This window comes from Hypanus sabinus, chromosome 26, assembly GCF_030144855.1.
Source record: "Hypanus sabinus isolate sHypSab1 chromosome 26, sHypSab1.hap1, whole genome shotgun sequence".
Lineage (NCBI taxonomy): Eukaryota > Metazoa > Chordata > Chondrichthyes > Myliobatiformes > Dasyatidae > Hypanus > Hypanus sabinus.
The window spans coordinates 43683934-43706627 of NC_082731.1; the positions used below are offsets into that span (position 1 = coordinate 43683934).

General features: G+C 46.2%; 1 protein-coding gene across 1 annotated transcript in view; it reads left to right on the forward strand.

Moving 5' to 3' along the window:
* The first annotated feature begins 1046 nt into the window (after window positions 1-1046).
* LOC132381500 (neutral amino acid transporter B(0)-like) overlaps window positions 1047-22694 on the forward strand; it is a 41446-nt gene continuing 19798 nt past the window's right edge. The window contains exons 1-2 of the mRNA XM_059950947.1: window positions 1047-1731; window positions 20277-20319. Coding sequence (XP_059806930.1) covers window positions 1193-1731; window positions 20277-20319 — 582 coding nt within the window. The 5' untranslated portion in view covers window positions 1047-1192. The remainder of the gene's footprint in view (window positions 1732-20276; window positions 20320-22694) is intronic.

Below are 22694 nucleotides of genomic sequence, written 5' to 3' on the forward strand. Positions count from 1 at the left end.
AAGGCTGTAAAACTAGTCAGACCCATCATGGGCACCAGCCTCCGTAGTATCCAAGACATCTTCAAGGAGCGGTGCCTCAGAAAGGCGGCGTCCTTCATTAAAGACAATCTTGGAAATGCCCTCTTCTCATTGCTACCATTGGGAAGGAGGTAGAGGAGCCCGAAGACACACACTCAATGATTCAGGAACAGCTTCTTCCCCTCTGCCATCAGGGAGGAGGTACAGGAGCCTGAAGACACACACTCAGCGATTCAGGAACAGCTTCTTCCCCTCTGCCATCAGGGAGGAGGTACAGGAGCCTGAAGACACACACTCAGCGATTCAGGAACAGCTTCTTCCCCTCCGCCATCGGGGAGGAGGTAGAGGAGCCTGAAGGCACACACTCAGCAATTCAGGAACAGCTTCTTCCCCTCTGCCATCAGGGAGGAGGTACAGGAGCCTGAAGACACACACTCGGCGATTCAGGAACAGCTTCTTCCCCTCTGCCATCAGGGAGGAGGTACAGGAGCCTGAAGGCACACATTCAACGATTCAGGAACAGCTTCTTCCCCTCTGCCATCGGGGGGGAGGTACAGGAGCCTGAAGAGACACACTCAACGATTCAGGAACAGCTTCTTCCCCTCTGCCATCAGGGAGGAGGTACAGGAGCCTGAAGGCACACATTCAACGATTCAGGAACAGCTTCTTCCCCTCTGCCATCCGATTTCTGAATGGACGTTAAACCCACGAACACTTCATTTTTTTTCAATTTCCGATTTTTCAACTACAGTACTTATTTAATTTGGCTACTTAATATAAATATACTTACTGTAATTCACAGTTTTATTTTTCTATTATCATGCATGGCTGCCGCCAAGTTAACACAATTTATGACATCCGCCGGTGGTATACAAACCTGATGGTATTCTTTACCGTCCGAATTGATTTCCGTCCTCTCTCATTTGCGGGGAAGAAAAAATCGGCTCACGCTGTTGGTGGGGCGGGAGATGATATAAAGCCCGCCCGCAGACACACCTCCTTCTCTGAGAGGTTCTTGAAGAGCGACCCACACTACAAAGAGCCCGCGACTAACTGCAGCCCTTTGCCGGATTTCTCCGTATTCAGACACATATTTATAAAACTAATTTATTCAGCAAGCGTCTTTCTTTTCCCAAAAGGAAAAGAGGGAGATTGGTAAGAGGTTGTGGCTGCGATGAAGACTGACGCTGCTAAGGGCACCTCCAACGGGGACATCCACCCGGGCGAGAACGGCAACGATGTATCGATCGGCGGCGACAATGTAGCGAGCCGAAAGCCGGCGGACAGCATGGGCAAGGTCCGCGGCTGCATCAGGGGGAACCTGCTGGTCATCCTCACCGTGACCGGGGTCATCATCGGCGTGGCGATCGGCCTGTCGGTGAGAGGCCTCGGGCTCGGCAGGGTTCAGATCATGTACTTCTCCTTCCCCGGCGAGCTGCTCATACGGCTGCTGAAAATGATCATCATCCCGCTGGTCGTCTGCAGCCTGGTGGCGGGGGCCGCCAGCCTGGACACGAAAGCCCTGGGCAGGCTGGGCGGCTGGGCAATGCTGTTCTTCTTCCTCACCACGCTGCTGGCCTCGGCCACCGGTGTGGCTATGGCTTTCATCATCCGACCTGGAGCAGGCGCCGAGGCCAAGCCGCAGCTGCCCGGCATGGAGGAAGCGCTCCCGGAGCCTAAAGAGGTCACCGACTCCTTTCTGGATTTAGCAAGGTAAACTCAAATAGAGAAACTCCCGAATTTATAGGATTAAAACGATCAGCCGGCGGATATCGCCTCAAAAAAATCTATATTTACTTAAAATTCCTTCTTGTTCCTGCAAACTTCACCCTATTTATGTTCAATTTGGCGCCAGAAGCTGTGAAATTGACCATATTTGCTGATAGGTGTTTATTGAGAGGAAGAAAGCAGCTGGAGACTAGGTCAATGCGTTTTCTGATGCAATCCCCGTTTTTTTTGGGCAGAGTGCGGATGTACGGTAGTAAACCAATAACGTGGCTCCTCGGAACGCTTCGACTTGTCTTTTTACCATTTATTCCCCCCACCTTTTTAAAAAAAAATCCAATTTTGTGCATGGCGAGGTTAAACATGTGGACTGGTAGTCACGAGTTGGAACCCCGCGGCTGGTGATTGATTTTAAAATTCAAATCGTCAAATGACTCTGGTATTAAAGTATAAGAAAACATTAAACTGATATTTTTTTTTAATTGTAAAAAGAATATTTGGTGTAGCTTATGTCGTTAAACATGTGGTCGGATCTAAATTTCCCCCACCTCCCCCCGGGGGTGGCGGTGATCGGAATGATAACGTCCAAGTCTTTCTGCTTCGTTAAAGGAAGAATTATTTGATTCGGTTAAAAGTCCCCAGGCAGGAAATAAAAACCAATAACGTTTTCTTTCCTTGTTGCTTCTGATTTCCAGGTAGATTAAAATTAGCTCTGAAAATATAAAATTCATTCAAAGATAATTTTTCCGGCCTTTACTTTCCAAATACGTCATTCTGAGGGGTAAAAAACTAGTGTCTACAGTACTGGCAGCAATGCTTTAGAACAGGGGGTCCTTAGATCCCTCCATTGGTACGAGTCCATGGCATAAAACAGGTTAGAAGCCCCTGCTGGTTCTTTCATCCCTGCTGAAGGAATGCAGTCAATGGCAAGTTTCAATGAGATGCCCTCGCAGCCTTTAGAATAGAAATGAGGCATTTCCTTGGCCAGTGGGGGGGGGGGGGGGGGTGAATCTAGAATTACGGCTGTGGAGGCCAGATCAAAGCAGAGGTTGATAGTCCATTCAGCCCATCGAGGCTGCTCTCTCATTCCATCATGGCTGATCCTGGATCCCACTCAACCCCATACACCTGCCTTCTCACCATATCCTTTGGTGCCCTGATCAGTCAGGAAACTACCAACGTCTCCCTTAAGTATACCCACGGACTTGGCCTCCACTGTTATCTGTGGCAGAGCATTCCACAGATTCACTTCTCTGTGGCGAAAAGCAAAATTCCTCCTTACCTCTGTTCTGAAAGGTCACCCCTCAATTTTGAGGCAGTGCCCTCTAGTGCTGGATACCCCCACCATGGGGAAACATCTTCTCCACACCCACCCTTTCTATTCCTTTCAACATTCAGTAGGTTTCACTGAGATCCCCACACATTCTTCTAAATTCTTGTGAGTACAGGCACAAAGCTGCCAAAAGCTCCTTGCATGTTAGTTATCCCCTTCATTCCCAGAATCGTGCTTGTGAACCTCCTCTGGACTCACCCTTTCTGAGATATGGGGCCCGAAACTGTTGACAATACTCCAAGTGAGGCCTGATGGTGTCTTATAAAGCCTCAGCATCATCTCCTTGCTTTTATATTCTATTCCCCTTGAAACAAATGCCAACATTGCTTTTGCCTTCTTTACCACAGACTCAACCTGTAAACTAACCTTCTGAGAGGACTCATAACTCCCTCTGGGCCTCCGATGTTTGAACCACCTTCTTGATTAGTCAGGGCATGAGAGAGGCAGGAGAATGGGATTGAGAGGGATGATGAATCGGGCATGACCGAATGGTGGAGCAGATTTAATAGGCTGAATGGCCGCATTCTGCTCCTGTGGTCTTTAAACCTGTAAATATAACGTCTCCTCACAGGAGGGTTCACCTCAACCCTGATTCAAGGTTGCGAATCAACTCTGCACACTATTCCGAGATGGACTCGCTCAGTTTTCTCTCCCCCCTTCTTTCTCAAATACTGGAGCCCCATCTGCTGTCCTGTGTGCAGGGACCATCCAGGGTGCTCCAAATTGCGAAAGGTATTAACCAGAGCTTGCTTAATCTCTGAAATGTAGATCCTCTCGGACTTGGGAGTTCATTTCTTTAAACCTCACTATCTTCCCTAGTAGTTTATTAAATGTTCCTTTTTTTTTGTGTCAGATTTTTGCTTTTCCTGCATTTCCAAGAGTTTGTGTCTTTCATGAAGATGTCGGAATGAGAATCAGGTTTAACAACACCTTATATGTCATGAAAATTGACATTATGTGGCAGCAGTACATTGTAATTCATAATAAAAAGAGGTGAATTACGGAAATGTTATATATATATATACATATGTTATATTATATAAAATGTTATATTATATATATACATACATACACACACACGTATATACACATACTTATTTTATAACAATATACTATTAAATACTATATATATACACCGTACACTAATATACTATTTTATAATATATATTATTATTTATAAATAAATGCAAAAAAAAGTAGTGAGGTTGTGTTCATGGGATGGATGTCCATTCAGAAATCAGATAGCAGAGGGGAAGAAGCTGTTCCTGAATCACTGAGTGTGTGTCTTCAGGCTCCCGTACCTCCTCCCTGATGGTAACAATGAGAAGAGGGCATGTCCTGGGTGCTGGAGATCTTCAATGTTGGACGCTGCCTTTTGGAGGCATTGCTCCTTGAAGATGTCCTGGATTCTATGGAGGCTGGTGCTCATGAGGGAGCTGACTAAGTTTACGATTCCCTGCAGTTTATTTCGATCCGGTGCAGAAGCCACCCTCTCCCCCCCCCCCCCCCCCATACCAGACGGTGATTACAGCCAATTAGAATGCTCTCCATTGCAAATCTGTGGAAATTTGCAAGTGTCTTTGGTGACATACCAAATCTCCTCAAACTCCTAATGAAACGTAGCTGATCTCTTGCTTTCCTTATAGCTGCTTCTATATGTTGGGACCAGGTTAGATCCTCAGAGATATTGACACTCAGGAACTTGAAGCTGCTCACTCTCTCCACCTCTGATCCCTCTGTGAGGACTGGTGTAGGTTCTCTCGTCTTGCCCTTTCTGAAGTCCACAATCAAGACTTTGGTCTTACTGACGTTGAGTGCAAGGTTGTTGTTGAGGTGATCTATCAATCAGGTGATCTATCTCACTCCTGTAGGCCTCCTGGTCACCACCTGAAATTCTGCCAACAATAGTTGTGTCGTCAGCAAAGTTTCTCTCTTGTTTTCCATTTCCCATTATAAAATTTAATCTCCCTGACCTGGTCTCACATTTCACCTGCCTACCCCTCCCACCACTTGCTTATTCTGGATTCTTCCCCATTGATGAGGGGTCTCAGCCCAAAGGGTTCATTCCCTTTCGTAGATTCTGGCTGAGCTGTTGAGATCTTCCAGCGTTTAGTGTGTGTCTCTCTGTAAAGAACCTACGTTTGTCGTAGCAGCCAAGATCACTCTTCTCCACATTCCCTTCAACAACCAAATCGGCCCCACGCTGAGTTTGGGTAATTTGTTGCGCAGCTTCAAGGCCTGTGACCTTTCAGATGCAGACTCACTCGTGCTTAAGGCATCACCGTGGCAGGGTCCAGAACTCACTAACCCTAAAGCTTTTTTTTTCCCAGTCCTGCCGAAGGGTTTCAGCCCAAAACAGCGACTATACTTTCTTCCATCGTAGCCTGCTGAGGTTTTTTTTGTACATTCTGTTTTGAACAGCGGCGTGACATTCGCCATCTTCCAGACCGCAGGGGCCTTTCCAGAGTCCAAAGCCTGTACTGTAACTTCTGCCGTTTCTTTCAGTACCCTGGGATGCATTCCATCAGGACCAGGAGACTTGTCTATCTTCAGGCCCACAAATTTGCTCAGTGTTACTTCTTTAGTGATAGCTATTGTATTGAGGTCCTCACCTCCCATCACATCCGTAACATCTGTCTTTGGCATGCTAGATGTCCTCCACCGTGAAAACCGGCTGAAAATAGTCATTGAAAGCCTCAGCCATTTCCTCATTACCCAATATCAATTCCCTCTTCTCGTCCACCAAGGGACCTTCATTCATTTTGGCCACCCTTTTCTGCTTTATATCATCATAAAAAAATTTACTATTCATTTTTATATTTTGAGCCAGTTTATTTTCATAATCTACCTTCCCTTTCTTTATTGCTCTCTTAGTTGCTTTTGCTGTTTTTTTTAAAGATTTTCCAATTGTTCAGTGGGAAACTGGACTCTTGGTGACTTTGTATGCATGAACTTTTAGTTTGATGCTTTTTATTTCCTAAGTCTGGCTGTCCCCACCCTTACTGTCCTTGCTTCTAGCTGGAATATACTTTTGTTGAGCGCCATGAAAAATCTCTTTGAAAGTCTTCCACTGTTCCCCAACTGTCCCACTATATAATGTGTTCCCTGTCTACACTAACCAAATCCTCCCTCATCCCAACTTCTCCATTTTTTTAGGCATGATACGCTGGTTTTAGACGGAACTATTGCACCCTCCCTTTGTATGAGAAACTCAATCATACTGTGATCACTCTTTCCAAGAGGATCACTAATTTTACCCGTCTCATTGCACAGGACCAGCTTTAAGATAGCACATTCCCTTGTAGGTTCGGGAAAGTCATCACAGATGACTTTCTATGAAGTCCTCCCTGAGACTGCCTCGACCAACTTGATTCACCCAATCGAAGTGCAAGTTGAAGTCCCCCACAATAATTGCTGTTCTGTTGTTACATGCCTCAGAAATTTCTCTGTTTATTGTCCGTGCCACTGTACTGTTACTATTCGGTGGCCGATAGACAACTCCCACCAGTGATTCTTAATCTCGACCCAGATGGATTCAACATTCTGCTCCTTAGATCTTGTATCGTCTCTCACTATCACCCTGCACTCATCTTTAATTAAGAGCGCCACCCCGCCTCCCTTACCTTCCTACCTATCCTCCGTATTACCTGATATCTTTAGATATTTAATTCCCAATCCTCTCCACCCTGCAACCACGTTTCTGTAATGGCCTCTAAATCATACTCCTTTCTACTGATTTAAGCCACAAGTTCACTGACGGTGTTTCGAATACTGCGGGCATTCAGATGAAGTGCCTTACCCTCACTGTGCTTTTAAACTCTTGTAATCTTTTACCCTTCTGCACTTTTCTTAACTCCATTCTTATTTTTCTCTTTTTTGTCTTTTGTTTTTTCTTTATCTTTATCCACACTCTTTCCCTTTTACATTGTCCATACTTCTCCAGTCTATTGAGCCCTGCAATTTAGTTTGAAGCCCTGTCCTCAGCCCTAGTTACGCGATTTGCCAGGTCCCATCATGGTTCAGGTGGAGCCTGTCCCATTGGTGCAGCTCCCTCCTTCCCCAATGCTGGTGCTATTTTCCAATGAATTCAAACCCACTTCTCCCACACCAATCCTTGAGCCATGCATTTAACTCTCTAATCTTCTCGACTCTATGCCAATTTGCACGTGGCTCAGGTAGTAATCCAGAGGTTACCACCTTTTTCGACCTGCTTTTTAATCTAGTCCCTAGCTACTCAAATACTCTCAGCAGAACCTCTTTCCCCATTCTACCCATGTCATTGGGACTCACGTGGATCAGGACAACTGGATCTTTTCCCTCCCACTGTAAATTCCTCTACAGGTCAAATAAGTGTCCCAAACCCAAGCACCAGGCAGGCCGCACAGGCTTTGGGACACTCTATCCCTGCAACAGAGAATTCTCTCTGTTCCCCTGACCATACTATCCCCAACTACCACGACTTTTCTCTTCTCTCCCCCTCTTGAATGGCTCCCGGAACTACAGTGCCACAGTTAGGTTGCTCATCCTTCCTACAGGCCCCATTCTCATCCACACAGGGAGCAAGAACCTCAGACCTGTTGGACGAGCTCAAGGGCTGAGGCCCCTCCATCACGGTTTGGATCCCACTACCCGCCTCACTCGCAGTCACACCCTCTTGTCCCTGACCAGAGACCGAGTTTGAGGCAGCTGACCTAATGGGTGTGACTACAGAGAATCCCGGTAACTCTCTCCCCCGCCCGATGTGCCGCAGCGCTTGAAGCTCAGGTTCCAGGTCGTCAACTCGAGCACTCGCTGCAGATGTGATCAGCAGGAACCACAAAGGGTTCCCACATCATGCAGCGACAGCACATTGCCTGATCTGCATCATCCCTTTATTGGATTTAGCTGTAATTCAGTGACTTTTTACTCAGCCACCACAAAAGCCTTATCTGTGCCTCCTTGCCAGAGCCTCAAGTTCCCATTTCTACACTGGCCCCCTCACACAATGGCTGCCTTGCTTTGACCCTGCCTTACTTTCATTTGCTCCTGCTAATCGCAGACCGATTGGTCCGCTGCTAATGTGCCAATCCCCGGGAAACGCTCCTTTTCTAAACTCCTCTCCCCGACCTGTGTGAAGCTCTCTCTCTCTGTGAATAGATTGGTCCGCCACTAATTCTGGTCCAAGCTTGTGGCCCTCTCGGAGGGGAAAGTGGTGTCAGGCGCTCTTTTATGTCGCGCGGAAAAGGTCGGGTAGGGGGTCGTCGGTCTGTTGTTCTGACTGAAAAGGCTTCTCGTCAGCTTGGTGTGGTGTGGAGCACCTTGTGGAGATTGCGTGCTGCTAGGATAGAGCAGGAAGCTGAACTGTTAGCAACTCCCAAAGGTGACACCTATTCGGAACCTGTTCTGCGAGTTAGCCCACAGACGGTCAAAAAGGCATTTTCATCAGCTAAAATCTAGATTCAAGACTCTTGGAATTACTGAAATGCCTTTTGAACCTGCGAAGTGAAAAAAGCCAGGAGGCCTCAGAGTTTTGGTTCTAGGAGATCACTGAGGTTGAACTTGTAAATGAGGAACATTGAAAAGAACTGCACAAGAACAGGCCATTTGTTCCCAATGAATCAAGTGCCTAACCTGTCTCTACCAAAGGAAGTTCTCATTCCCTGCTGCAGGTCACCCTTAGACAAGGTGTTTAGCCCCCCCGATCAGGATCACATGAACCCATGGGGGCAGGTGGTGGATGGTCGTACGAGCAGCCGGTGCAGATCACAAGTCCTGGTTATGTGACCACTGACGCCAGGCACGGTCACTGTGGAGTGAATGAGCAAACCAATTTGGGAATTGGCATCAAAAGTTGGCACTGACCAACCCCAAATCTTGGACAAGAAACAGAGGGGAAACAAACAGGATTGCATCAGGTTTCCCAGAAATTATGACTTGATGGTTCCCGACTTGCTGACTTCCTCCAGCATTTTGTGTGTTGTTTCTGCTTAATCTGGTTGTATTTTGTCTCCCGGGGGGGGGGGGGGATCGTTTTAACTTTGTTTCCTTGGCAAATTTAAGAGTCGAAGGTGACTTTTGTGGGCTTGATTGCGTAGAACAGCAGCAGCACAAAGTACAGTGCTGATCGCTGTCCGACCTTTTTGACCTACTCCAACACTGTCCTCGCACGTACGTGCCTTTATTTTGATTTCATCCATGTGCCTGTCTTAAAGGTTCTGAGCGATGAAGGGAGGCCCCACAGGAGCAAAATTAGACCATTCGGCCCATTGAGCCTGCTCTGCTACCTTTTTTTCCCTCTCAAGCTCATTCTCCTGGCTTCTTCCCATAACTTTTGATGCCCTTACTAATCAAGAACCTTCTCAACCTCTGCTTTGACTTGCCCTCCATCGCCACCTGTGGCAATGAATTCCACAGATTCGCCAGCATTTAGCTGATGAAATTCCTCCTTATCTCTTTTCCCAAGATGACCCTCCATTGTGAGGTTGTGTCCTCTGGTCCTAGACTCAGTCGGTTTCAGTGAGATCCCTCCTCATGCTCCAGCGAATTCAGGCTCAGAGCCATTAAACCTCCTCCTACGTTACCCCTTTCGTTCCCAAAATCATTCTCGTGAACCTCCTCCGGACCCCCTCCAGTGCCGGCAGATCCTCCCTTCGACATGGGGCCCACAATGTGGTCTGCCAAACCTGCTGCTGTGGAGGGAGGGATAGGATGGGTGCAGGATGAATGGCCTCCTCCCAGTCCAATGCACACCCCACAACTGCTCCCTGAACAAAGTCCCAGTAACACGAGCACCGTTGCAAAGGAGCCCCACCCCAGTGGGCGGAGCTGGAAGGTGTGCCGACAGAATGGTGAGCTGCAGATCCTTCACAGGGGGAGGGGGCCCTCGGCAGCCAGGGGACAATGTTCCTCTGACAAGGAGGTCGGAAGGCCCAGCCACGGCAAGGGGCATTCACATCCGAGGTGGAAGGTGAGTGGGCTTCCTCACATTCCACGGTCTTGTTTTTTGTGCAGGGGAGCCGGTGAGAGCTCAGTTCGGGAAGCTGCTGTTGAATGCGCAGTTTGTTTGGTGTTTTGGCACAGTCCGGCAGGCTGGGGGTGGTGAACGGGACCGACCTTGGGATATCTCGAAATGGAGACTTCCCAGACTGCAGGTCTCGTAGTTTACAGAACAAGAGGGTGGCATTGAAAAACTGTCTGTCACAGCATTTCCCATTCTCTCCTTTCCATTAGCACTGGAATGTATCTGCATTCCTCAACGTCCTAATTCCCTCACCCCCGCCACCACATCTCTGCTGTCACACTGGACCTCTATCTACTCATTGACCACTTCCTTTGTTCCCTCCCCACCCCCCTGCTAATGCTAGAGATTTTGCAGATGTTGGACATCTTGAGCAGCACACACAAAATGCTGGAGGAACTCAGCAAGTCAGGCAGCGTGGTAGAGGGGAGCCTGAAGATGTTGACTGTTTATCCCCCTCCATATGTGCTACCTGACTCCCCCCCCACCCCCACGCTTCCACACACCTTTCTGTCCCTCCCTTTGCTCCCTAAACCCTCTGTCCTCCCCCACCCAATCTCTTACCCCTTCTCCATTTCTTCATCCCTGCTGTTATGTGCATTGTGGCGCATCGGCCAGCAAGGTCACCGTTTCTTTAGCATTTGTGTTCCACAAGGCTGAGTTGCTAGCTCGACACTCAACCCTACACGGGCGGAAAGCAAGCAAGGGGCCGGCCGGATTCGAACCTGGGACCACTCGCGCCTGCACTACTAGCCTTGACCCACCAACTGCTGGGGGAACTCAGCTGGTCAGTCAGCATCTATGGAGGGGAATAAACACTCAACGTTGCTGGGCTGGGACCCTTTGTCAGGGTTGGAAAGGAAGAGGGAAGAAGCCAGCCATGTGGCTAAATTGACCTGGATGGAAAATCAATCTAGGTTTCTTCCCCGTAGAATAAATAAGGTTAAAAAGGCATTTTATGGAGTGAAGGCGGTTTGTGATTTTTAAAGAAGTCTTCCCTGTCATTAAAGATTTTTTTATGGAGTGGAAAACGAGAAAGTGTTTCGCATGGTAGACATTTGGAAGCTGGGAACAAAGAGTAAGGCAAAATAATCAGAGGCTTCATGAAGAAATAGGTTCTGATTTCTAGATCAAGTTCAAGATTATTTATCAGGTGTACATCAAAGCATAGAGTGAACTGCATCGTTTGTCTTAACTACCAACACACCCAAGTGCCCACAAGTGTTGCCACCAAAATATTATGTCCACTAGGATTTGGGATTCATTGCCTGAAAGTTCAGAGTAAATTTATTACCGCAGTACATATATGTCACCTTGAGATTAATTTTCTTGCTGGTGCCTTCAATAAATCCGTAGAATAATGAGCGTAACAGAATCATTGAAAGACTGCACCAACTTGGGTGTTCAGTGCAAAGGTCAGCAAGTTGTGCAAATTAAAAAAAGGAATAATAATAAATAAACAATGAAAATTGAGAACATGAGATGAAGAGTCCTTGAGAGTGAGTCCATTGGTTGTGGGAACATTTCAATGATGGGGCAAGTGAAGTTCTCCCCTTTGGTTCAAGAGCCTGATGGTTGAGGGGTAGTAACTTTCCTGAACCTGGTGGTGTGGGTCCTGAGGCTCCTGTACGCAGTGAGAAGAGAGCATGTCCTGGGTGGTGGTGGATGGGTCCCTGATGATGGATTCTGCTTTCCTACGACAACGTTTGTGTAGATGTTCTCAATGTAGCGGCACGGTAGTATCGTAGTTAGTGCAACGCTTTACCCTGTCAGCGTAACTGTGGTTCAATTCCCACTGCTGTCCGTGCAGAGTTTATTCTCCTGGTGACTGTATGGGTTTCCTGCAGGAGCTCTAGTTCCCTCCCATGTTTCAAGGACATGAGGGTTGGCAAGTTTGTGGGCATCACCAGAAGCATGGCGCCCCTCCCACCCCCCCCCCAGCCTATCCTCGTTTGCACAAACGACACACTTCACATGTGACAAATGGCAAATAAAGCTAGTTTTTAATAGGAACCCCTAGAAGAGTATTGAATTTCTGATAGTTTTGGTCCTCATAGAGGGGTCAGAAATGGAAAGAATGAGCAATTTCAAGTTCCTGAGGATCTAACCTGGACCCAACATATCGATGCAGCTGCAAAGAAGGCAAGACAGCAGCCATATTTCATTAGGAGTTTAAGGAGATTTGCTACGTCACCTAAAACACTCACAAATTTCTACAGATGTACCGTGAAAGAGCATTCTGACTGGCTGCATCACCGTCTGTTATGGGTGGCTGTTGCCACATTAAGTTGAAAAGAGTTGTAAACTTGAGTCAACTCCATCCTGGGCAGTAGCTTCCAGAGTATCCAGGGCTTCTTCAAGGTTCGATGCCTCAAAAAAAAAAGGCAGCGTCCATCATTAAAGACCCCCGTCACCCTGAAGGCACACACTCAACAATTCAGGAACAGCTTCTTCCCCTCTGAATGGACATTGAACCCATCAACACTACCTCACTACTTTTTTTTATTTCTACTTTTGCACTACTTATTTGATTTAACTATTAGATATATATAACTGTAGCTCACAATTATTTCCCATTACTATATATTGCTTCATACTGCTACTGCAAAGACATGCTTCTGGTATGAAATCTGATTCTGAAAACTGGAATGTGATTAATTCTGCCACTGATCTATAAAGTGGGCTGAATGGAAAGTCTCGGTCCAGCAGTATTTTCCAATTGCCTGTTGTAATCACGAAGTGTGGTCTTGAAACTGTACATTTTTGGAACAGGCGTTGAGCTTTCACTGATTTCATCAGCTCATACAATTACTCAGCCACACCGGATGTGTTCATTAAGAACAAAATTATGAAAGGAATTTCAAACCGGAGAGAACCTGAAGATGCTGGAAATCCGAGCGCCGCACACAGAATGCTGGAGGAACTCAGCAGGCCAGGCAGCATCTATGGAAAAGAGTACAACTGACTTTGTGAAATATCAACAGTACTTTCTCCCATGGATGCTGCCTGGCCTGCCGAGTTCCTCCATTTTGTGCGTGAAAGGAACTTATTTCCCATTTCTTCTGAGTATGACTAATAATTCTAGTATGAGTTCATAGTATCTTGAGGCGTAGAGCACTAAATAAAGCACAGACCTTCGGCACATCTAGTTCATTCCAAACTGTTAAATTCTCTCTACCCCCATCAGCCTGCAACCGCATCCAAAATTCTCTTAAATATTGAGATCAAACCCACATCCACCACTTGTGCTGACAGCTTGTTCACTACTGAGTGAAGTTCCCTCCCACTTGCCCCGTAAATTTTTTATCTCTGTTTTTAGCCACTGAGAACCTCAGTGGAAAAAGCCTGCTTGCATTTACCCTATCTATACCCCATGCCCCTCATTAATTTTGTATACAAAGTGTTATCATGGATTTATGAACATTTTTAGGCATTGGTGTTTGAGGACCAGGCCACTGGGCTCCTGAACCAGCCCTGCGCCTACAGGCTCCTTCAGAGACTCTACAGCTCATGTTCTGTGAATTACTTGTTTACTTTTTGCATCGTTTGGGCAATTTGTTCTTGGGTCGCGCGCGCTGGATGTTTGAGGTGTGGGTTTTCCTGAGGATTCTATTACGTTTCTTCATTTTGTTGGCTGTCTGCGAGAAGGCAAATCTCAAGGTCATATATATTACGCGCACTTTGATAAGTTTCCTTTAAACTTTGAATGAGCGGGCAAGAGCGTAACAGTTGGAGTACGGTGCGGAAAGATGAGGCGTGGCGGTTAGCGCCTCGCTTTATGGTACCTGTCTCCCGGCTTCAATTCCCGCCACCGTGTGTAAGGACGTGCTTCCCGTGATCGCATAGGTTTCCTCCCGCAGGCCAAAGACGTACCGGTTGGTAGGTTAATTGGTCTTTGATACTGTCTTGTCATTTGGCCAGGGTTAAATCGGGGGTTAACACACACGAGGTGCTGGAGGAACTCGAGCAGCTGTGACTCAGCAGTTACCTTGCGTGCGTCACTCAGATGACACGTGGAGTTCTCTGCCCAGTGAAGCAGTGGAGGCTGCCTCAGTAAATATAATTAAGATAAGGTTGGATAGATTTTTGTAGTCTATTAGGGGAATTAAGAGTTATGGGGAAAAGGCAGGTAGGTGGAGATGAGTCCATGGTCAGATCAGCCATGATCTTATTGAATGACAGAGCAGGCTCAACGGGCCAGATGGTCGACTCCTGCTCCTATTTCTTATGTTCCTGTGTCAGTTTGTGATTATGTCTTGTTTGTGATATTTGGGGGTTACTGGGCGACAAGGCCAGAAGGCCCTATTCTGCGCAGTATCTGAGTGCAGTGTTCTGCCGGTATTTACTGTGTATTTATTAATTGAGGTACAGTGCGGAATGGGTCGTGCTGCTGGTTGACGGGGTCTGGGCCCACACAGTACTAAAAGCCTGCATTGCTTTTGTGATGCACTTGTGTGATCGCCCCCTCTCGATGGCGAGGCAGATTTCGTTGCCAGTTCCTGAATCAGGGGAAACGCGAAGTAAAAGTAGCGCTACGGGCCGTGACAGGAGAAGGGCGACTGCTCGGTCTCCCCTCTCGCTGAGGAAGGACCGATATTTCTGTCTCCCCTGTTCCAGAGAGAAAGAGCCTGAGGGATGCCAATTTGTTGGGATGAACAGTCGTTTTTGATGTGCTGGAGCCCATGGTCTCTCGTTGGGGCTTTTCTGTTGCTTGGTGGGAGGGTGCTGTTGCTTTCTGGTGGAATAAATGTGGGGGGAGGGCTGATGCCTCTTGCCGCTGTTTGATTGTGGGAGGGGGCAGGGGGCTTTTGGGTTCTGTCGTTCATTCTTGGGGTTTTCCTTCTGTTTTGAAGATGTCTGTGAAGAGCAAGAATTTCAGGCTGTGTACTGTATACATTCCCTGATCTTAAAATGGAAACACTGAACTATATTCAAATAAACTTTTTAAGCCAGCTCACTAAAGCTATCCACTGTGAAACCGATGGTGAAACAAAGTGTTTTTGACCTGAAATGTGAACACTGTTTGTCTTTCCACTGATACTCCCTGAACCTGCGTGCATTTCCAGACTGTCCCTCTCACCCTTTTGCCTCTGTGTACCTTCTGTAGCAGTAAAACAATGCTTTATACTCTGCTGTTGGTTTTCTCTTTGGACTGTTCCCATGAGGGTGTCAGGGTGGAGATGCGTCCCTCCCAAAGGAAGTGTGGGGCGCTCCTTCCTTCCGCTAGCCCGCAGGTCACCCTTGGCCAAGGTGTAGCACCTGCTCAGCCACCTCCGCCCACTCCCCCGATCATGGTCACGTGAAATCACAGGAGCAGGTGGTGGATGGTCGTACGAGCAGCCGGTACAGATCACAAGTCCTGGTTATATGACCACTGACCCCAGGCAGACAATCTCTGAAGAGTATTGATAATGGCTGGGGGTCACCCGTCTTGTAAAGACACTGCCCAGAACCACTTCTGTAGAAAAAATTTGCCAAGAACAATCATGGTCACGGAAAGACGCTGATTGATCGCCCATGTCATACAACACAGCTCATAATGATGACTATTTCCACGTATCTAAATGTTGCAAACATCTATATGGATGGCTTGCAAAACAAAAAATTCCACTGGATCTTTGTACATACAGTAATAATTATTACATCAACTAAATTGCCAGTTTTTCCCCCCAGATATCCAGCGTCTGATGTTCTAATATTTTCGGAGAAACTATTTCATAACTTGTTTAACATGTCTTATATCACGGGAAATATGTTGTTTTTGTTAGCAAAAGCACCGACTTACTATAAGTTTAAGAATAAGTAAATCACTGACCATTCAGAAGTCTGATGGCAGCGGGGAAGAAGCTGTTCCTGAATTGTTGAGTGTGTGTCTTCAGGTTCCTATACCTCCTCCCTGATGGCAGAGGGGAAGAAGCCGTTCCTGAGTCGCTGAGTGTGTGTCTTCAGGCTCCTGGACCTCCTCCCTGACGGCAACAATGAGAAGAGGACATGTCCTGGATGGTGGGGGACCTTGAAGATGTCCAATTTAAAGTTGAAAGTGAGTTTTATTATCATAATATGTATATGTCACCATATATCACCCTGAGATTCATTTTCTAGTGGGCATACTCAATATATCTATAGAATAGTAACTACTACAGAGTCAGAGAACAACCGCCAAACTAGAGGTTTCAACCAGAATGCAGAAGACAACAAACTGCAAATACGAAAAGAAGAAACAATAATACACAGATGTTTGTAAATAAATAAGCAATAGAGATCGAGGACAGGGGATGAAGAGACCCCAAAAGTAAGTTCCTAAGTTGTGGGAACACTTCAGTGATGGGTGAGCGAAGCTATCCCCATTGGTTCAAGAGCCTGATGGTTGAAACATAGAAACATAGAAAATAGGTGCATGAGTAGGCCATTCGGCCCTTCGAGCCTGCACTGCCATTCAGTATGATCATGGCTGATCATCCAACTCAGAACCCTGTACCTGCTTTCTCCCCATACCCCCTGATCCCTTTAGCCACAAGGGCCATATCTAACTTCCTCTTATATATAGCTTAAGACATATATGTAGCAAAAGACATACTTGCACACTAAAGTTGTTTTTTTCATCTCTACAACCCTCTGCAGATCACTGCCAGTGATCTGCCAGTGCCTCATCTCGGTCCTAACAGTTGAGGGGTGTTAACTGTTCCTAGACCTGGTGGTGCGAGACCCAAGACTCTTGTACCTTCTACCCGATGGCAGTAGTGGGAAGCGATCATGTCCCGGCTGGTGGGGGCCCCTCGAGGATGGACACTCCCTCCCTTTGAGCTTCAATGATGTGCCCAGTGTTTGGGAGGGCTTCACCCTTAACGGACCAGCTAGTAATGGGGCTCCCACAGAAAAGGGGATAACTACAGTCATTCTATTTCGGGTGTTCCCACCTGACCCTTTATCTTGTTATCTCGTTATTTATTTATATTTGCATTTGCACAGTTTGTTGTTCGTTGATCATGTTTACAGTTACTGTTCTATAGATTTGCTGACTATGCCTGCAGGAAAAACAATCTTGGGGTTGTATGTGGTGATGTGTATGTACTCGGATAATAAATTTTACTTTGAACTTTGAAGAAGGCACGTGCTGGGTGGAGAGGGTCCTTACTGTTGGCTGCCACTTTCCTCAGGCACCACCTCGTGAAGATGTCCTTGATTGCTGGGGGGCGGGGGGGTGGGGGGAGATTGTGCCTGTGTTGGAGCTGGCTGAGTTTGCAGTCCTCTGCAGCCTTTTGTGACCCTGTGTGTTGTGGATCAAAATACAGTGTGCTGCAGTTTTATTTTATTCTGTCTCATCTGCCTGTCTCTTTGGGTATTTCCACCACCTGCTTTAATATTAGAGTCAAGCCCGGATTCAGGTGCATTTCAAATAGGCAATACGTAGTGCTTACTTGCAAAGCCACTGCTGGAGACCGAGTATGGGAGTTATCCTGTGTGGTGTGTCTGCTCCTCACTCCAAAGATAATGTTCAAAAGTCAAAGAAATGTATTCAATCTTTTTATAAGATTTGTATTTTTAAACAAACTCATGTAATTTTTCACACACGCTGGCATAAAGCGGTATAGTAGCTAAAATAAGTTTGTCTCCTTTCAACACATGACCCACATGATGTCATTGTTTTAATCACGTAGCCTATTAATTTATCTTTATAAGGAATTTCTTATCTTACCTATAAAAGTGATCAGTTTTTTCAGAGGTGCCATCTTCATCCCTTTTGTCTTTGCATCCGTTCACCTCTTTAGCCCCATTGCCAGTTCTATTTAGTTTGCTTCAAATTTGCATGTTTGTTTGTACTCTCAAGTAAACTGAAATCTTGCAATTAAGACTGCTCGCCATTCCTGACTCCTGGAAGAATCTTCAGGATCAGAAATTAAACAGAGATCCAAGCCAGGGATCAGTACATGGATGAGAGGGGTTTGGAGGGATATGGTCCAGGTGCAGGTCAGTGGGACTAGGCAGGAAAATGGTTCGGCACAGCCAAGAAGGGCTGTAATGTTCTCTGGTTCTATGGTCATTAGCTCACAAAACATACAATCTTGAAGTGATTAAACTAAAACTAGTGATATTAAACAGTCTTAAGCAAAGTTAGTAGAATTAAGTGATTTCAAATATAATTAAGCGGTCATCAAAATATATGACAGCCGGTGACCCCCTGCTCTAAACTGACAAAATAAAGCATGAATATATAACTTGTTCCCTTTGCTACTACTACACCCCCACTCATGTTTATTATTATATTTACCATAATTATTTATTATGACCATAATAAATGCACAACAGAGAACACAATACAGATAGAAGTCAGGTGCATGGCTCCTGTAAAATAATATCATAAACTATTTGGAAGATCTCACTTTAAGCGTTTTGATTTTTTTGCACATGTCAGGCTTGTTTCGTTGTTGTTGCTGTTTGTGTTCTGCTAAGCATTGTGGGTATGCTATGTCGGCCCCGTTAAACACGAACGACACCCTTCGCCGTGTGTTTTGATGCACTTGTGATCAGTAAAGCTGAATCTGAGCCTGAAATATTGGTTAGGGCACTGGGAAAAATTAACCCGATTTATGGTTCAAGATGGGAGCCTGAAAGCACAACCAAATCAACCAGTACTGTGGGGGGGGGGGGGGGGGGGGGGAATTAAGTTCCTACAAATTGTTTGCAGTGGGAAGAGCCTTGTACGTTCAAGTTTATTGTCATTCAACTCTACATGTATACAGCTAAACGAAACAGCATTCCTTTGGGGTAGAGGGTCCCAACTTGGGTCTGCGGACCTCTGAGTTATTGGTAAGGCTCCGTGGCATAAAAGCTTAAAGGTTGGGAACCCTGCTCTGGGCCAAGGTGCAAAACACACTACATACAGTCACACCCGGCACTAATGATCCATCACATACAATCGCAAGATCATATTGGCATGTCCTGATGATTGACAGATATAGACCTGGGGCCATGTCTCTACCTGAAAAGCAAATTCTGCTCTTGAGATGAGGCTGTCAGACTGACATTAGCTTTTCAGGGGGGGGATGCAGTTCACAAAAGCACATAGTTAGGAAGCTTCTGGGGCAAACCCTTAGTCAAAGATTAAATTTATCTGCCATATGCATTTACATGTGAGGTGGATTCCGGTCAATTGGGACACATCGGGACCAGTACATTTTGGCCCAATTAAGCGGCTGCACCAATTAGTTGGAAGATTCATGGAAATAGTTAAAAAGGTATATATATATATTAAAAAAATACAAGTTACCCATTAACTGAGTAACAAATTATGTATTTAAATGAAACAATGAATAAATTAGAGCACTACCAAAAAACATCATTAGTTCCTAATAATTATTGACGGAGGAATTCTTCAAGTGTACACTTGCTGTAAATTGTGATTGACTGTAAATGAGCAAAATCAGTATAGACACCTGGTGTGAGTGATGGACTGTCTTCACACAATGCCTTCAATGATTGTATCCTCCAAATCTTCATTTTCATTGCAACACTCAAGGTGATTGTCGATACCTTTAAATTCTTCATAGTCCCTAACTTGTTGAAGAGGTGAAATAATTTCATTTTCACTGAATGCTTGAAACTGCAGTGAGCAAAATGCTCCTAAATCATCTTACCACCAACTATCAGCAACAAAAATCACTGCTTTTTGAACACAAGCACATGTGATTGATGCTATTTAAAACACAGTGTAGTGTCTAACGGCCGCGCACAATGTGCGTGTGACTAACACTAGCTAGAAACTGTCTGGCAACAGTCTCCAGTCCCCATCAGGCGGCTGGGAGTCCCAAATAAATGAATTGAACCCTGGCTACTTTCTTGATTAGTTTTTGTTCTTCCAAAAAAGCAGCTGCCCGATTATCTGATGGTCCAATTAACCTGAATCTTCATTATTAAGAATTTGCTATGGTGTGTTGGGTGTCATTCAACAAATACAACAGTCAATAATTTTTTTAAAAATTATATACAAATAAGGTTATTTAAAGTAAGGATATGGAAAAAAATCTGGAATAAATTCATAAATACCGACATGTTTAACACATTATAAGAAGTGGTTTAAAATTTTTACTGTGCTGTTACAGGTAGTGGATAGAGGAGGTGGGTGGGGGGCTAACTGGAATGGTTGATCAGATTAACTGCCTGGGGAAATGACACTTAATGCTTTTCATCCCGTTTTCCCTTCAGGAACATCTTCCCATCTAACCTCGTCTCGGCAGCATTTAAGTCGGTGAGTCAAGTTTGCATTCGTAGCAAAGTTATTAAATCACACATGACTTGAAACGCCTTTGATGTGAAAAGGAATTCAGTTCTATTCAATAGGAATAAGATTTTTGGACGAATAAAAGGGTCCCCGTGTCTGTTGGTTTATGTATATAAACAGCTAACATCTGACAATTTTTTGCTCTTCCCTTTTTTGCCATTCCCCATTCTGGCTCTCCTCTTACCCCTTCGCTTTTCCTCATCTTCCCCTTTCTCCCATGTCCACTCTCCTATCAGATTCCTTCCTCTCCAGCTCCTTTACTCCTTCCTTCCTCCTGCACCTTCTTATTCTGGCCTCTTCCCCACCCCTCCTTCCTTTCCAGTCCTGATGAAGGGTCTCGGCCTGAAACTTAAACTAATTTTTCCTCTTCGAAGGTTCTGCCTGATCTGATCTCCTCTAGCATTTTGTCTGGGTTTCCAGCATCTGTTTATATAAGCAGATTGCCATTTTAATGAAGCAAAGCAGCCATGTTTGCACAGGTTGGTGCCACTGCTTCCCACCTGCAGCGACCTGCAGTTCCACCCTCACTTCAGTGCTATCTGCGGAGTTTGCAGTTTTTCTCTGCGACCTTTGGGTTTCCCAGCTGGGGTCTTCCCTGGTTGCACTGGATGACTGTGACATCTTCTGTGCCCCGCCGTGCCCTTCGCTCCCCACGGAGTGCCGCAGAGCCGCCTTCCCGGCCCGGTGGATCTCATCCGCCCACTCCGCCAGAGCTGACGTCACGTGCCAGGGCAGGCACGTCCCCATCTCGCCCGGGGTACGAGGCCGCTGGTTACCCTCCCCTGGATTAGCCCGTCTGTTGAATCGGTTCACCGGGAGCAGCCGCTGTCGCACGCAGACAGCTGCTTGGCGCCACAGGTGAGAGCTGAGTGGGGACCAGAGGTGAATGAGTTGCCCAATGGAAGCGACAAGCCCCTTCACCAGAGGTGCTGCCCCTCCCTGGACACGCCGTACACTCCAGTTTACTGTAAATTACAATAAAATACCTTAGTGGTAAAACCTGAGGCTATTGAAGGGAATGTGAGGAGACTAAAAATGGGTTGAGTATAAATGGGTGTGAATTGATGCTCAGCAGGGAACTGATGGGCCAAAGGGCCTACTTCTCTGCTGTACGTCTGTGATTTGTCTCCCTGCTTTCTTAGAGTGCCCAGCCTTCAAATGACTTTTAAGATGGCTCAGCAGGACTCTCAGTTCAGAAATAGACCACCCAACTGGGCGTCACAGTAGCATAGTGTAGTGGTTAGCACAGTGCTTTACAGTGCCAGCGACCCCGGGTTCAATTCCCATCGCTGCCTGTACAGAGTTTAAAGGTTCTCCCCGTTGGTAGGAGTTGATAGGTTAATTGGTCATCGTAAATTATCCTAGGGTTAATTTGGGGGATTACTGTGCAGAGCGACTCAAAGGGGGAGGATGGAAGGGCCTATTCCGCTATGTATAAATAAAACCCAAACCCAATGAAATTCCCTCCAAGAGGTCCTTGTCATTGGGGGTTGAAAGTTTGCCTCAGTGACCCGGAGAGCGATGTTGGCCGGAGTCAGGGCTTATGCTTTGGTCGGGTCACCCACACCAAACAGGTCAAAGGGTAGAGGTCAGACTAAGAGTGGTCCACCAATCTTCCAGGTTCACAGGTCCAGCTCAGGGCTAACAACCCTGACTGGTCAAACAAAAGGAAACAGCAACGAAGAACCCTTCTACAGCTGAGTGTGACGGTATTCCTGAGTCTCCACCCTAGTCTTGCATGTCTGACAGAAGTGGACCTGATGAAAGAGCTGGAAGACCTCCATTGCTTCCCTAAATATCAGCAGCGTTACAGGCAGTTCACTCCACCAATGGGATTCAACAGTGTGTCTTGGAACTGGCTGCAGGCTTTGAAAACGTTCAGGTCTGAGACGAGTTTGTCTGGCTGGGTCGTCAGGGCAGACTCCAGCCAGCAACTCCTAATGCTGAAAAACAGTGACAATATTAGCAACTGATTCTCGGATTTATCTAGGTCTCTTGATGGGAGAGTTACTTGACAGGGGATGAAACAGCACTGTATTTGTTTATTTATTGACATATAGAGCGGAATAGACCCTCCCAGCCCTTCGAGCCACACCATCCGGCAACTCACCGATTTAACCCCAGCCTAATCACTGGACAATTTACAATGACCAATTAACCTACTAACTGGTACACCATTGGACTGTGGGAGGAAACCCACGGGGAGAACATACAAATTCCTTACAGGCAGAGGTGGGAATTGAACCCGGGTCGCTGGTACTGTTAAGTGTTCTCACCAAATAAATTTGGATTATTGGAGAGGTTTTGAGGTAAACGTTTAGCTCATGGAGCTAAAGATGTCA